This window comes from Magallana gigas, chromosome 3, assembly GCF_963853765.1.
Source record: "Magallana gigas chromosome 3, xbMagGiga1.1, whole genome shotgun sequence".
Classification (NCBI taxonomy): domain Eukaryota; kingdom Metazoa; phylum Mollusca; class Bivalvia; order Ostreida; family Ostreidae; genus Magallana; species Magallana gigas.
The window spans coordinates 46,364,178-46,381,702 of NC_088855.1; the positions used below are offsets into that span (position 1 = coordinate 46,364,178).

At 36.4% G+C, this 17,525-nt stretch overlaps 1 protein-coding gene across 23 annotated transcripts; it reads left to right on the top strand.

Annotated features, from left to right (window-relative positions):
• The first annotated feature begins 61 nt into the window (after positions 1 to 61).
• LOC105341623 (uncharacterized) lies at positions 62 to 15,427 on the top strand. 23 transcript variants are annotated; one of them, XM_066080030.1, is made up of 13 exons: positions 69 to 200; positions 564 to 886; positions 1,062 to 1,131; positions 2,549 to 2,642; positions 2,918 to 3,063; positions 4,511 to 5,863; positions 8,675 to 8,794; positions 9,185 to 9,241; positions 9,765 to 9,839; positions 11,690 to 11,904; positions 12,926 to 13,052; positions 13,565 to 13,702; positions 14,898 to 15,427. In XM_066080030.1, exons 3-12 carry the CDS (start codon positions 1,090 to 1,092, stop codon positions 13,664 to 13,666), a joined length of 2,331 nt encoding a protein of 776 aa, XP_065936102.1. In that variant the 5' UTR covers positions 69 to 200; positions 564 to 886; positions 1,062 to 1,089; the 3' UTR covers positions 13,667 to 13,702; positions 14,898 to 15,427. The 23 variants fall into 23 exon arrangements, 20 of the variants coding, with proteins under 20 accessions (XP_065936101.1, XP_034299079.2, XP_034299085.2 ...); XM_066080031.1 differs by having other exon boundaries at positions 70 to 196; XM_034443185.2 differs by having other exon boundaries at positions 85 to 200; positions 838 to 886.
• The last annotated feature ends 2,098 nt before the right edge of the window (positions 15,428 to 17,525 follow it).

Genomic DNA, 17,525 nt, shown 5'->3' on the forward strand with positions numbered 1-17,525 from the left:
TTTGATGATACCTTTTCATGATGCAAATTATTTTCAAAGTTCATGTATTTATGCTGCACATCCCTTGAAAACAAAAATAGACCAACTCAGTAAAACGCATCTTCAGCACTCGGTGGTACTGTGGGATAGGGTCGGCTCCTCCGTTCGTTGATGCTGTGTTGAAATTGAGGATTTCCTTCTTTCGTCTGTTTATCTGGTTTGTAAGTTTTTAAAATTATTATTTTTCTTCAACTTTTATGTAAAAAATTCTTGTCGTGGGCAATTGTTGAGTTAAACGCTTTCAATTAATTTAAAAATCGACACTCGGACAAATATTGCATCTCTGTATAAGTGAAGGTCTATGATCATACATGTATTATCGTTAGACGTTATAAGTGCAAGTAAATTCCATGTGTTCAGCAATCTCTCTATCAAAATCATCTCCCCTGCTGAGGCGACAATGATACCCCAAGACATTGAAGCCTCGCGCTACTATCACCCCTATCATCTACTTTATCTACCATCAACGCCAGCAAGTATCTTTGTACTCCTGTCACGATCCTGAAATACTATTCGCTCTTCAGTCTGCATTGTCCAACCCACGTGCGTCAAACCCGGATCGCGAAGGATAAAACTTGGTGCAAAGGCATTGAAGAATTCTGGAGTTGACTAAATCATCAGGAACGCTGGCCACCTTATAAAGTCTGGGAACTTTCTTCTCTCTATTATCCTGTGGTGGGGGTCGTCTGCTCAAGAGTTATCTCCCTTTTTCGCCTGCTTCCTAGCAATAATTGATCATTCATTAATTTGTGATCACCCGTTTTCATTTGGATATTTTTGAAATTTAATTTAAACCAGGAACAAACAGGACAAAATGTTGCTCATCACTCCCGGAGATTCCTACTTGGTATGATTTTTAGCTATTGTATTTTTTGCTGAGGAATAATGCAAGGTTGTCTTCAAAGTGATTTGGTTTAGCAAAACACAACTTGACGGAATGAATTCATTGGGGGACACCTTGCATTGTTCTTGACTTGTGCTTGCATGTGTTTTCAAGACTTCGTTTTAATGTTGTATGACAGGCCCGGGCTTACTAGGCCGCTCTCCGGTATGGCAAGGAAAAGAGCTATGACTCCAGCTTTCAGCACCGGGGTGAGTTTTACAGCTTTGGTGTAGCCAGAGGGGAGAGAGTCTGATATGCTTGTGGTTATTATTTTAAACAAAAGTAATCTTTACCTTATAAAAATTATGGCTTTTCCATGACCTGCATGATATTTTGTTTGTTTTGATTTTTCCAGCAGGAATCTTTATCCATAGTAAAACGATGTATTTGAACAGTACAGCTTAGGTTCATGTAAAGACTAAAGATATTATAAATTGAAATAACTGTACGTCTAAAGATTCTCTTCCTAATAAGTTATAGATTTGGCAACTTTCGCATGAACCTGGCACCCAAGAATGTTTTCGGACCACATGCTTAGTATTTGGACACGAAAAGAAATTTTTCATGAAGATGTGTTTTTAAAATGCATAGCTTTCATAATCGGTCGATAATGATTTGTAGACGATTTCCCGCTGAGAATCGAAGTGATATATGATCCCTACAGCACGCGCTGACGTGCATTGCATCTGGAAGGGTAAACACAGCGTGAGTCTGATAAAGATCAGCAAGAAATCGCCGAAGAACATCTCTGTTTCCTAGAAATTTATATATAAGTACATATGATAAGAATATGTAATCCCGATTGGCGTGTAAAAATGTGATAGAAATAGATTGTGTAGGAGATCTTGGGGGGGGGGGGGGTAGCAACAGCGAAAAGTAGGTGAGGAGGGAGGGGCTAGAAAACTTCTGCTATCGAACCAACTTAATAGCGATTAATTTGCGTATCATTAAAGGGTTTCATTTTGTATTTTCACGCAAAATCAAATAAATTATGGTTTGCATTACATAATCCAATATGTATGCTGCATACTGATTTTAAAGAACGCAAGTGGGAGGAAATATTTACGCCGTGTGTCACTGTTAATGAGTTCCGAGGAGATTCAGCGGTTAGATATATGAATGTTTACTGTTACGTTTCGTTCGTGCATGAAAAACATCTCAACTTGCATGGCTGCCAAATCTCTCCGAAACGAGAGTCGAGTTGCAGTAAGCGGGACTCATAGCATTGTATTCCCCAAAACTCGCCAAGGAATGAACCTTTGTTGTTGTAGCTATTATTATGCCTGCGATGCGGAAGCTCGCGGCTATCTGATTCATATATAAACAGACAACTAAATGGGTTTCTATATTTACATCTCCATGGTGATAGAAAGGTGATATGCAACCGATATGGATTCCATACTTTTTTTAATAAAATAGATATAGAAACATTCATGAAAAAATTAGATATTATGGAATTTAACCCTTTAACAATTACATGTAATATATTCTTTAATTCATAATTTGATTAAAATTAATAAAAAGTAATAATAAAACTGTGTTTTGATAAAGTAAGAGAGACTAGACCTGCAAATACTATACTTTAATAGATAGTATTACATCATTTGCCTGATGTCTGTTTTACAGAGCAGCCGTAGCTACTCCAGAAGGGGATTCAGCGTGCCTAGGTTCTACGACGACACTTACGTCCCCCGATATGTCCCATCTAGACAGTTCCTCGGTAAGTTACCGCCGTGTTCATTGTTCAAGAATTGACCATTGTGTATCATATACGTCATCTATTTAAATCTTAACAAAGCATTAGAAGTTCCATTCAACCAGTTGAAAAAATAAATCAACTGCCTTATATTAAAGTATTTTTTTTATTTAAAAAAAATAGGATTATATTTTTGATTTAAAAAAAAAATTAAATTTCAAATCAAATAAAAATGCATGTGTAATTGCATTATTAATATACACAAATTGTTAATCATTCATTTCTCTTTGGTATTGTAGACACAACAGGGGAGGAGAACTCCATCCGTAAGAGCGTGAACCGTGAACTGATGCTGACCAGCCACTTCGTGGACGATGCCTACGACCTGGCCAGCAGCTCGCACAAACGTGACGAAGAGGTCCTCAAGCACGCCTCCCAGGCCATCGTGAGTACTATCCATATATATATATATGAACGACAGTTATAGTGGCGGAAACCACGTGATCTAATGCCATTCAGAGAGTTAAGAACGAAGAAAGTTCAGCGGATTTTAATCTTAAAAAAAGAAAAAAAGAAAATCAAACTGCCAAACAAACACGAATGCTTATTCTTGTTGAATGAATTTAAAAAAAAAGTAATCGATACTTTGATATTGACTAAAGAAACCTAAGGGTAAATTTTGAATTTTGAGATAATAGTGATAAATGTTGATATTTACACCACATATCATAACTAATGGTTTCACTTTATGATAAATTATACGGTTACTTAATGCCTGGATATAACTGTATTCAAACAATTATATAGATAAAGATAGGGACAGATAATATTCATGTCACATTTTTTTTTTACAGAAAATGTTATGAAAAGATAAATCTTTCCGCTGAATAAAAATATTATGATTGCGAATCACTATCCACTTCCTCAATTATTTCAGTACCAAAACCCAGTCCTAATTTTTCAACCAATTATTTTCTCTATTCTACCATTCCTACCCACCTTATGCCCACCACATGTTACCTTTCTCCCTCTACTTCTGTTTTACCGGTAAATGCAACATATCTAAAACAAGAATTTATTTTAGCCAAAAATGGATCTAGAGGTTTGAACTGTGTGAATTTGGTTGTTTTCAGATATTTTTGAGATGCTCGTGTTTTTGAATGAGATAAAATATTGTTTGGTAATTTCACAAAAAAACTTATGCAGAGCGTTTGAGCTTCCATCATGTGTTGGGGTTTGAGTACAAACTAAGAATTTTATGACAGAAACGCTAAACACTTTGACGACGCCATACTTGCAGATATAAACCTATATTTATAACTCTGAATTTTCGAATTCTTTTTACATATCCACAAATGTGTTCCGATAATTCGTATTTTCTAATCAAAAATGCATATTCAAATGACAACATAGTTTTCAGGAAGTTCAAACTCAATTGCTCAATAGCCTTGTTGTCATAGGATACTCCAACTTTGTTCTCTTTCTCTTTGTAGCACTGTAGTTATGTTTTAAACTTTTTTTTTGCTGAAGGGAATCTGACTTTGATTTGTTCTTGGACCCAGTTTATACCACTCCTCGTTCACAGTTTTGGTTTCAAGAGTTCCCCAATTTTTTTGTCCTCGCACAAATGTTCTTTAGCTAATTATTGAGCAGTACAGCTCTTGTTTACCGTAATGTATCAAGGCGTTACACCTATATTTACTAATCGTATGTATGGTATCGGTGTTGTGAGCATAATCAACGCAGATATATATACAATTAATCGGCTTTATTATATGTGATAAATCAATGTTCACTCACCAGACACTTGATACATGTGATAAACAAGAGAAGAAAAGTCACTTTGATGTTCAGAATAAAATCTGATGTAATGATATCACATGTTCATGCAGCCCCCGTCGTCAGCAACAAACGACCCTTTGCCTACTACTCATCTGAAGGCTTCCGCTCCACCTAAACCTTTTAGGCGTTTCCAAACAGCAGATTCTTACAGAGGGGCCCTGCCACAGGATCCTATACAGAAGAGGGGCAGATCTATGCCCCCTTTACTCAGAAATAAAAAGAAGGGACCTTCTTCCCCATACGAATGGTCCTCACAAGCCATGCGCGCTTTGGCATGCGCACGTAACATCCGGGAATCTGTCAGGCAAGAAACTGGGGGCTCCTTAACGTCTTCCCCTATGATATCGCCATACCAAAGCCCGAGAGCAACCCCAGACAGGGAGTTTGGTGACGATGGTAGGGGAAGGAGCAGAAAACCAAGGCATCGAATCGGAAAACATTTCTCAAAACTGTTAGATCTACGAAAGAAGCCGCCGGGCGGTCAGAGTTACCGCTCTGATCTGGATTCAGAAGCGGCTTCTGACGATTACAGTGACTATGATTATGAGAACAGATATGAGGATCAGGATGCTGATGCCCCTGGAGAATGTTTCTACATTACCCGAAACCGGTCGCCTTCTCCTGAGGAGGAGTACGTGCCCTTTGCCCCCAGACGCCGAGTGACGTATGAGGACGACAATGACGAAGATGAATACCGATCGAAGGTTCCAGTTATTTCTTCGGATTTCACCATTACTCCATACACGGCCTCCAGGTCAACTGAGGTCCAGAGGTCTGCTGTCACAAATGACCTTCTGTACCACAATGTTGTGGCAGAAACAGCAGCAAGAGCCAGGAAGCTGTTGGCAGAAACAGATATTGATGAATATGAAAACGCTAGTCTCGTTTTGAGTGTTGAGGGGGAATATAAGGACCCCGAGCGTGGAGAATTAGGATTCCAGTACATTTCAAGACCACTACAACTGAAGGGACCAATGCTGGCCACAGGTCCGGGCACATACGCCGTGGCTGTGGGCACCGACTCGGCCTTCGAAAAATATTTCAAGGATATGAGATCCTTTAGAGAGGAAATTAGAACGAGGCTAGATAGTGGATATCGAGCTCTTAAAGATGCATCAAGAAGTTACAGAAGTTTACCTAGCTCTACATACAGCTCTACATACAGAGCCCTTCCATCCACCGAATCATATTCGCATTCATACCCCTCTGTAAGCTACAGAAAACGCCTAGAGGACGGGTCGGAAGACCAACTTGTCATATACCCTCTGAGTGAAAGATCAAGAGGAGCTTCACCCGTCTCCACAGTAAGGGACGAGTCACCCGACAGGTTCAAAACTGTGGCTGTGTTTGAGAGTCCTGGGGAAGAGATGAGGATCTCCACTCTCGATAAAATCAAAATCAAGGTAAACTCGTTTGATACGGTTTCGGTGATTTCCCTGTTCCTTGCATCCTGGAAATCCCATCTGAGATAGATAATCCACGCACGACCTGAATAACTCAATCCTTACTTTTTGGGTGTATAGAAGAGATTTTGTGGCCATAAATAGCTCAATGCCCATTAACATTCATATATCTTGTTATTCGACATGCAAGTATGACTAACTGAACAATTAATACTGTACTAGTGGTATTATGGGTATTGCAATGTTATTTGTTTATGATATTTGTAGTGATTGTAGGCGTGACTTTACGTATATATTATATGACTATTGGTTCTTCCTCTTTTAGCCCTTGCAAGCGTTGCTTCGGCTTCTTTAAATCGTGACGGTGGGTTGCTTGAATAAGTGTGCTTTTCAAGAGGCTCTACAGAAACACCCATGAGAATGAACATAGGAATTCACTGATCATGTGGTTTATGTGAAAAAAGTAAGATCGAAAACACATAACGGTTGACTGGGTCCGGAATTCATCATATGTCATGTACCCCCCCAATATGTATGACTTTAATGATCGCACTTCTATTTCAGCAGAATAAATCGTAACAATTTTCCCTCTATGAATACAGGTGGATACTGAACTTTATCACAACCCAAGAGCTGCTGTAGCATCCAGACGTGCACGGTCTCAGCCGCCACAGCCCCTGCAGGTGACACAGTCTGTTTACCGTGCTAGGGCCTCTGTACCACCAAGAGGAGCTTCGCCTCCTCCCCGATCCTATGTTCGAAGGGCTAATAGAGAGGTAGTAGTCGTATATAGACCTAGACGTGCTTCAGTTTCTGAAGCCGATTTCCGCAAGCCGGTGGTCACGGCTGGATGGCGCTATCCACGTGCCTATTATACCCCTGTTGCCTATCCCGTACGCGGATATGTTCCGCGTCGCAAATTCTTCGTGGATGCCCTCAGAGGCGTAGACACAAGAAGTCACTATGCATATGGCTCTTCTGCCCTGACCTTGCCAATGTTTTCTAGGCTGTACTACCCCACATTATACAATGATTACGTGCCACCATACGCCGATAAAACTGCAAGGGCACGGGTTTCCGTTCGAGTCCTTGCATCACCACTGCCATACAAAAAAAAGTTTGCCCGAAAGGTGACGTCATTTAACACATTTTCATTCCATCCAGTCGTATTGTTGAAGTTGTGAGTTTAAAGTTTTTGGTGTTCCTGTAAACGCTTTATATTCGTGATCATCTCTTTATTTGAAAAAAAAATGAAAGCACCCAGAACTTTAGATTTCGCTTCTTCGAAAATCAAAATTTTAATGAATATAACGCGAATATGAACCGTTTACAGTGGTTTGGTGTTGATGCAAGGGATTTAACGATGGCCATGACGAGTATGCCCGCTTAAGTGACAGCTCTAACTCATTCTTCATGACATCGTAGAACCCATTCAGCCGTGGCTGCTAGCTTGTGACTATCTCTAAATTATTGTATGTTTGGCAGCAAATTCTTTTTATCTATATTTTTGATATTTGTAATGAATTGTGCTTCAATGCGAAGACATATTTCTAAATCATTCATGTTTATTCTCATGGGAAGGACTGCGCGTGCGCGTTGCTAAGATGCTTATGATTGCAAACCCACTGATGTTGTTTCCCTTTTTCAGGCATAATATTTGAGTTCGCATGTATGTAAAGGCGTTTTGCAGCATGAAGAAGGTGTTGGTCGATTGATCATTCCAATATGTTTTGGTATGGCATGAGCAGTTACTTTTCTCAGCATGGCTTTAATTAATTGTATTATGTATTCTATGAGACAAGAAAAGTGAACAGTTAACAGTAACAGCCCTGACGTCAAGCACCAACCACGAATACCAAAAACACAAACGTGGAACTGGGAGGCTATTTTGTAGGGAACACTTTAAGATGTTAGGCTAATGTACGTAATCTGGGGGACAAAAAATGGCAAGCATTGTAATTGGGATATTTTTCAAAATGAAAGAAATGCATATCATCTTTCATCAAGTCATGCACTAATTTCACTTTTCACAGTTTATAACAACAACAACAGACCCCAAAAAAAAGACAGATTGATAAACGGACCATTACATTTAAAGTATCCATTATTCATTCATACAAATTTGTTGACAATATTCATTCTTCCAAACTGACCGAAATATTTTCAGTATTCATTCATATAAACTGACTTACAGTATCCCTTTATTTAAACCGACCAGGACATTAACAGTATATATTTACAGTAGCCATTAATATAAACTGACCGGTACATTTACAGTACAAATTTACAGCAGCCATTTACATAAACTGACCGGTACATTTACAGTACAAATTTACAGCAGCCATTTACATAAACGGACCGGTACATTTACAGTACAAATTTACAGCAGCTATTTACCAGTATAAATTTACAGCAGCCATTTACATAAACGGACCGGTACCTCTCTTCTACGTATTTTAACGACCTTCGTTGATTGGATATCTCCCTTCGAACATTGTATAACTGTTCATATTTCTTAATCCTTTGTTTAAATGTATTTTTAAATGGTGTAAACTGTTGTTATGGTTTTAGGTCCATAATTTTATGTTGTACTTTAGTATGATACAAATTTCGGTTTTGAAGAGGTAAAAAATTGCATTTCCTTTAAGAAAAAAAATTGCTTTAATAACTAAAATGCTGCACAGCTAATGCTTATTCTGTAATATTCCAAAACAATTGATAAATTTTAATAACGTTCCGTGCAGCATATGACTTTTTCTCTCTCTCATGTCTTACCCCTTTCTTGACCACCATTTTGCTTGTTACGGACAGGCGGCTCTTGTTGGAAGCAAGGTGGACGTAGTCCTCCCAAAACATAAAAGACCCAAGTCAAAATACGCCGCTGCCGTCATCAGGGAAATTAGCTTAAGGAAACATTTGCATGGCGATGAGGTAACTATAGACTACTGTGTAGTTCTAAACTTCTTAATACTTTATTAAAGGTAGTTCTTTTAACTTCAGTTTAGTAAAATAGTCCTCCATTGATAATATTCGTATTTCTCTAGAGTTCTATTTTGATACACTCTAAGTCTCTAATGTAGTGCTGTATATCACTTATAAACGCCGTTCCCACAGACCTTACCTCACAACATACTCATGGAGTTTCCTTTTTATGAAAGATACGCGTAATTCTAACCAAATATATCCAAAACTTCATTCATACACTTTATTGGGACGTTTACGATTCATCCTTTCATCACAACTAAATAAGTGATCTACAGTACCCGTATTAGTACCCGAAGTTTGGTAGTCTACCTGCATGTGTATAACTCGATGTTTCAGGTTGCTCCCGAGCCAGAAATTCCTACAAGCCATCTGCACGCTTCACCGAGGCCGGTTGTGAGTATGAAGTTCGCATTGCTGCCGCTTCTCTGAACTACAGAAGAAACCAGTACAGACAACATATAGTTTACAGCAATATGGCCCCAAAAGATAAATATGTTTATTTCGAGCCACCACCCACATTTGTTAAAGCAACAGTCGATTAACCGCGCCTGTACTGGTTCCTTTTTTGTTTCTGGCGTACTCTTCGTTTATCTAGGCTGCGCTGCGCTGGTTATATAATGAACGAAAGCACGGAAAATGTTATCTTCTTCTTTGTGCTTTGATTGCGATCCAGAAAAGAGGTTTTTATTTTCGGTACTAAAGTGAGCATTGTTGCTGTTGATTTATAAAAAAAAATCAACTTCTTCTGCTCACACACAAAACGCTCCAAGCCTTTCCATAGACAGTCCTTTCCATTCATTGCACGCTTTCATCATTCAGTAACTAACATCATGCTGCATGGGATATCTGCATGGAAGGTTGAATTTAAATGACACAGTATGTAGATATCTCTCCTGGTTTACCCAAATAATTTCAGTACCTATCAAGGGGCACATATGACGATACAGATGGCCTTGTGAAAAAACCTAAGAACGATATTCTCTCCTGGAAGGTTTGTATACGTGTAGACACGCTTCTAGATGCTCATTGTATCTCTGTGCTCGCTTCTTTGTCTAGCTTCTAGGTATTTCTGATCAAGAATTGTCTGTCAAATTCACTGTTATAAAGTCACTATCTATACTACTATATTAAAATAATAGACTCGAATTTTTGGTCTTTAATACCGAGAAATCGGAAGAATACTGTCATTTGTTTTACAAATTTTAAACATCATCGGTACTTGAAGATTACCAATTTGTTTTCATTTTTTCTAAGTTAATCTTCGCTAATTAATAACCAACGAAAATTCCTAAAAAAAATCCCGGAAATCACCTGGATTTTTTGGATTTTACAATCTTGCGCTTGCGCAATACATTCACGCTAACGGGATCTTTAGTTTATGTTTCCACAATATCTCATCTGCATGAATAAACTCAGAAATGATAATACGGGTAAATTTTCATTGGACTTTTGCTATATATTCTGTTCATATATATTAATGATTTTATATGAGAGAAAGTATAAAATAACAAATATACATTTTAACTAAGTACTTACTTTTGTCTTCGTGATGACAACAAATATTTGATTACATGCAAAAAAGTTACATTATATTTGTTAGGAGAGTGAAGATAGAATATATTTTATGATAATCGTACGGACCTAGTTTTACAAAGAAAATACGTGTACGTTGGTGAAAAGGTGTTGAATTCTTCCATTCTATGGATTAAAATTTTTAGTTGAAAGGTATTTGCAGTCTCAAAAAGGTTTGTTCTGATGAACTTGACTGTTATTTTCAAGGCAACTTCATTAACTTTCTCCAAAAGCGATTCTGCAATTTTCTGCTACATTACGGGTATAAGGGAGGCATTCTAACTTTGGTGAGGGCCTTTCCCAAGACACAGTTAGGATTATTCAAACTAAGGAAAGAGTAGTGAAATTAATAGCAGTATTGTAGGCTAAAAGCTTTGTAATGTAAATGTCAATAATAAGGTGTGTCGATGTACCTATTTTGTAACTGTCCGATATGCAATGTCAACCCGTGCACGCACGGGTCAAAAGTCTAGTGTTCAATAAGGATAAAGAATTAAATATGTCAGAAAGACACGCTTTAGTTAATATGTGTAACATAAAAACTTAAAAACAATAAGGAAATGATTCCCGTTAGAGAAACACTGCTTTAGATTTGAATGCTCTTAACAAGTAACAACCGTTGATATTTTGTATGGTTATTTTAAGTTTCTCTAACTCTCGAAACTATTATTATTCTCTCGTTAACTCTATTCAATCATTAGGAACAATATCAAAATTTGTGTATGCGTTTTTAGAGACAATGATGCCATGTTTAGAGACAATATGACTAAATCGTTGCTTTGTTTGCTCTATCAATGAGTAATGTGAAGATTGTTAATGAAATAGGCAGTGCATCTGAGGTAAAAAATAATCCTATAACTATATGTATGAATATTTATGAAATACTGTAGAGCAGCTCTATATATCTATATCAGCAACAACAGCCTCTTAATAAACCCATTTGTTCCATCGTCAACAAAGTGAGCGACTGAATTGTGTATAGTTGACGCTCTGGGGGTTGCTGTGTCTCTCATGTCTTTCAAAAGTGTTAAGATAGTAGAAGATTTTTTTTTAAATATATGGGGGATGTTTTGTGTTTAAAAAACTGTTTTTGTCTTAAAAAAGATGGCTCTTTTCGGTTTCTTTGCTGTTGCTGCTGCTTTGCTTCTTTTACTGCAACAAGAAACGCGAAAATGATTTTCCTTCTGAACTTTGAAAATAAATTCTAAAACATTTCCGAAAAGACAGAGAAAGGAATAAAATACAAAAATTCTTTTATGTTGCTTGCAGCATCGTCTAGAGTCTCGTGTAGCACCCAGCGATCTCCTCTTTACACCCAAGGTGTATGCTAACGTACGTTCCAAGTTACGGGACGTCCAAGAAAAAATGGACCGTCACCGCCAATTAATGGATCGCTATTTAGACGCAGAATCTTTAGCTCCTGACACAGATATAAAGACAAAAGTCTTGGCAATGTATAGTGAAATGGAGGAGAGGGACCCTTTGTAAGTTCTCCTCGTAAAAAACTCCTGACACGTTTGGCGTCTAGATATTGGTGTACGCCAATGGTTCGTGAAATACTGGCGCTGCATTTCTTGTCATAATCTTTTTTTTTTAATTTCAAAGCTCAAAAATTTTAAATCATTTAAAAGACGCTTTCTTCGATATGCTTGTCACTATTTCTCGGACTTGCGGCTGATTTATTAAACACATAGCTGATAGAGTAATGTCTTCCAAGAGTACGAAATGGGGACACAGGTCTCGCATGGTGTGGTCTAATCTCTAACCCAGTAATTAATATTCTTACAGGTAGTTAAGTCGTTCATAAAATCATGTTCAAATAACTGACTTTTCCCTCTTTATTTTCCTCCCGTAACCACTAGCGCCCTCTGTAGTCACTCCGAATACCTCCTCACAAAATCCGTAGTGTCTGACCAGTATCCTCACTCATTTAAATTCAATCTTTTTTGTTTTTCATACATTTCTTTGTCTCATTTGGCTTAATGCATTGCACGTTTTTATTAGCATGAATATATTAACCAACGTTTATAGTCAGCAAAAATTGAATAAGATTAAAAAAAAAAATTGTGTTTTTTCTGAAATACAATGTAGTGACTTGTACTAGATAATTTTATTTGAATAACAAGTAGTAATAAAGTAGCAATATATATCCTAGTTAATTTGTTTACACTCTTGTAACGTAGAGTTACTTATTTTGAAGTTTTCAAATATATGTCATTATTGATTACAGGTGAAATACGATTTGATATTATAACTTTTATAAGTACCAATTTAAAGTTTAATATAACTTATTATATGATTATTGGATTAGCATAGTCTGTTTGAAAAACCAAAACTTTCTGCTTACCTATGTGTTCTTTCATCTTCCATCTGCTTTCGATGGCTTTTTGAAAATGAATTCAAAGTTGGATCGCAATGGGTGACAAAAGATGGCACAGAATCGTGGAATGGCTTTTTTGACCTTTCACTAACATTGTTGTTCCTTTCTTTTTCTTGAATTTAAAGTTTTTACAGGGGAACATTCTCTACCGCTACTACTAGAAGCTCGGCCCCAGTCACGGAAAGCAGTTCAATGCCATCGGTACGAGCTCGCACCCCCGCTCCTAGCACTTATCGCTATATCCGTTTGCCTGTAAGTGACTTCGGGCTGCCAATCAGCTTCTAGTGCTGCAGATATTGTATTAGATCTTTCCGTGAACACAAGTAACATTATTTTTTTCAAGATAACTTTCTTTTTAGTTTCGCCAACTGAGTTTCTCCTTTAGCTCTTTTCAGTTTAACGATGAAATGCTTTTGTTCTTTTTGAAAGCTTTTTTGATAAATGTCGCTAATATTGTTAGAAATATTTACTTTTGAAATGGGAGAAACGAAAGACTTACTTTGAGAAAATTCCGACGACAGATAAGTAAGTTTTATAATGTAACCCTTTCAAACCACCATAAAGATTACTTACCTATTTTTTAAAAGTATTTGAGAAAAGTCGGTAAGATGGCTTTGTTTGTGCTTTCGTTCATTGTATATTCAGCGCAGCTCTATTCACTGATCATATTATCATCTTCATCAACCAATTCAATCAAAGAAGTAGCAAAGAAGTGAAACTTGAAGGTATACCATATATTCTGATTAAAATAACCTTATCTTCAGACGAAGTCAAAGGATGATGACTACAAACCAATGTCGGACGTGCGCAGGCGCGTAAGGCGGGTAATTTGCAAGAATAGGAAGGATCCTCTCTACTTCAAATAATGTCCTATTTCAGGAATTTAAGGTTTCCACTTGGAAGTAGGTCTATCTGTGATGATCCAGTAGTGTTAGATCTTAGACTAGCACTAACCCGCCATATCTTGAAGAGGATAACACATCTATTGAGATCTATATAGGGCCCATGAAAAAGTCTTCAGGAATATCAGAATCATTTGTAGACCTAATCTAACCTCACGCTTGTTTTCTGTTTATTTTAGGAGGATGAATTGTCTAGTGTAATTATTGAATCAAGTGAAAATCCAATAATTACTTCAAACGAAACATAAGCGTGTTGCTGGTATAAACTTTCTGTACCTTCACACCACTGATTTTGTCGTACGTTTAGATTCAACCCCCATATTCGATACTTTATTCCTTCTTAGAAATCTCTCACCTGTATGTGTTATCCTCTTCTGGTTAATGGCAGTGATCCTGATGCCCATAAACAAATGAAATGATTTTAAACCAATACCCGATGTTTCTGAAGATCTTGTATATTCTTTCCGAACCCCTTTTTATCATCCTACCTCCTAAATTTCCCATATTATACTCTTCGAATCAAAAGAAAGACTAAATAAGTGTAATCCTACCTGAACCTTTACCTCAATAAAAACGTACCCGGTAAATATCAGGTGTTTTGCACCTCCTTCTCTGTCAGAGATTGTTCACACATCCTACCTTTAAAATCCTGAAATTTAAAGAAAAGTTTTAGTTCCCGACAAATTAATATTTGATTTGTTTTACATTAAACCGCACTCTCATAGAACACCTCCCTGTCTCATACCATTTTCATAACTCTTTGTTTCCTTTTCAGGTGAGAAAGTCTTTCTCTCTGTTGCATGTCCTAAATATTAACATGTGTTGGTGTTTGCTACTACATTTAGTTAATAAATGACAGCTGAAAATGTTGAGCTAATGAACAATAGATTTTTCAAGATATTAATTTGCATCAGAATAATTGACAAAATATATATTAATTGTGGTAAAGTTAACTTCATACTTTCTCTTTAACTCAGCATACCAGCATTCATTTAAATGCTCTAATTATAGGATTTGATGTAGTTAATTAAGCCATTAATATACTGATATATTGTTTTTGAAAAAAAATGGCAATGCAATGAAAGAAATGAAAACAAATGAAAGTTAATCTTTTCCCGAAGAACTATTATCTGTTTCTTTGATGATTTCACGTCACTACATTTGCTTTAACATTTCTTTTTCTATTTTTTTAAAGGCCAGATAAAAAATAGTATACTTCACAACATCTCTGTCTGATTGGAGGGAATCGACCCATCTCCTTGTCATCTCCGGCATATAAAAGACTTTTTTCTTATTTATACATATTACCTAACTGTGGACAGATGTAATATATTTCTGCTTTCTGGTGAAAGAACTGTAAATAAATATATTATTGCTTGAAATCTATGTGACTAGATGGACTCTTTAATGTTTTAGAAACAAGGCAACACTTGTGATATATGTTGAGTTTGAACATAACTGAGGAAAGTAGTTGTTATACTGTAATGTTTCGTTTGAACCTCCATACATCCTCTTGCGTTTCGCTAGTTTTTTCTTTACTGGAAAAATCCGTTCATTTGCAAAACGAGATTTTGTATAGAGGTAGATCCGTCAATGGAGTATATGTTTTCCTGCTTACCGTGCGGTTTGTTTTTGTAAAAATTTGGAAAAGTTTAATTTATTTCTAACGATGTCACGACATTTGTTGTTACCATGGCATTGATGCTACATTAAAAATCAAAGTTATGTATCGAGTTTTTATTCACATGGTCAAGTCGACGAACAGTCTTGCTTTCATAGGTTGAACACATTGCCATGAGTTAAAAGAATATGAAGAATGTTGATTTTATGTTCGAAAAGAAATTATAACAAGCCCTAACTCGAAGGTTTGCTGCTTTGGATTATTTTTGTTGAATAGTCATTTACATAATAACGGTAATGTTCTATGTATAAAGGTGGGGCTATATCACCATTGTGTACATGTCGCTCAGATGTTTTATATATATTCTTTTGTGAAGGTAAAAGTTGATAATAGGTTGTTAAATGCTGAGGATATGATAGTACAAACGCTATATTCAATCTTACTGCTGCTGTTAATCATGAACAGGCGTGTACCGCAGTAGGTAACACGTGGAGAACGTTTAGAATCTTGTGTTGAAAAGGATACAAACATTGTTCATGTATGTGGACATGGTGTAGCCAGACTTTGCACTGAAAGGATTGACGTCAGAAGTAGCAAGAGGAAGAACATAAAACAAGTAGCAAGAAAGAAAAAAAAGCATTAAACAAGGCCTGTTTGTTAAGCGGAAAGGAAACAATGCTGTTAGGAGATAATTCGTAAAATTTACAAGAATATTTATTGTTTTACAATTTGAATAGAATATATAAATAATTTTAACATTCCACGTAATCGTGAAAAAAATAAGAACTGAGCGGCAAGATTATTCTTAAACAACAGGAAAAATGAAGGTTTTTTTTAATTATAAACTTTTCAACGTGACCCATTAACAACAACACCTACAGTGTACCTGTGAAAATGGGTACTGTAGTTGACAGAAAACTTGCCCACTCACCTGCTTGTCTTGCAAAGTAATTGATCGTTTAAGACTTAACGTTAAAGGGTGTGGTCAGAATTTGAGTTAAAAATTTTCAAACTTGTTTAACTACTATGTTATATGTTAACAAAGCTTACTTTTTATCCTTTGCCAACAATGCAAAAAATGTCAGTTGAAGAGTTGTGAGCAAGATACAGGGCTTACAATTCCTTGCACTATAAACAAGGCCCTGTCATGTTTTCGTTCACAAATAAGTTATTAAAAATAAAACCTACAAGTAGTTACATGTACATTTAAAAGGTATGATATTCTATCATATATGATTTGAAAATGACAAACAAAATCTCACCTTTGGGTATACTTAAATTTAAATATATTTGCAATATGCAGGCAACTAACAAGTGCATAAAAAATTTATCTGAAGTATATTAGAACTCGGGACCTGAAGGTCCGTGATCTGATGCCATCGCAAATTCATACAAAGATTTTTCAAGTAATCATTGATAAAAAGATACTGTAATCTAATAATAGGAAACAAACACAACTAAATGGCAGAATTTTTTGTACATATAGCCTGGCACTATAACAATTATCATACAATAAGCAGCCCCCCCCCCCCCCCCCAAAAGCCAAAACAAATAACCCAAATAAAATCTTTACCTACGATGATTATGCGAACAAGTACCGGTATTTGTTGTGTGCGTGACTGGTTGTCTTGAGCCTGTGTGCGGGCGGGGGGGGGGGGGGGTGGGGGAGTTTAGGGTTATTTTTATTTTATGCACATATAGTCTTGAGGAGTCGGTATTTTCAGGTTTGTGATTTATGGGGAAATGATGAGTATGCAGTAAAAAGTTACATTTTTAAGTATTTGATTTATACCCGTTTAAAATTATGTTCCACAGTCTTTCTATAGTACAGATTTACATTGAATTCATTTTAGTTTAAATTTGTTTTCGTACAGAAAATCAAGCGAATATATCATATTTAGTGACTTTTCTAAAATACTCATGTATGTAGCTAAATAATTAAAAAAAATTGCAAGGATTTGTTGCACATTGGCCATGTGGTAACGAGTAGATTTTAAAAATTTTGCGGTCGCTGAATCTAGAATCGATTCCCCATGTTGTAAATATATTTTTTCCTTTTCACTAAAAGCACGATAAGAATAATTAGTTATAATTATATACACATATATATGACCTGTTTTTTTTTTTATTTCAAACATCTTGTATAACTTCCGAGTATGAACGCATCCAAGATAAACAGAACTCTTCATTAGCATTACATGC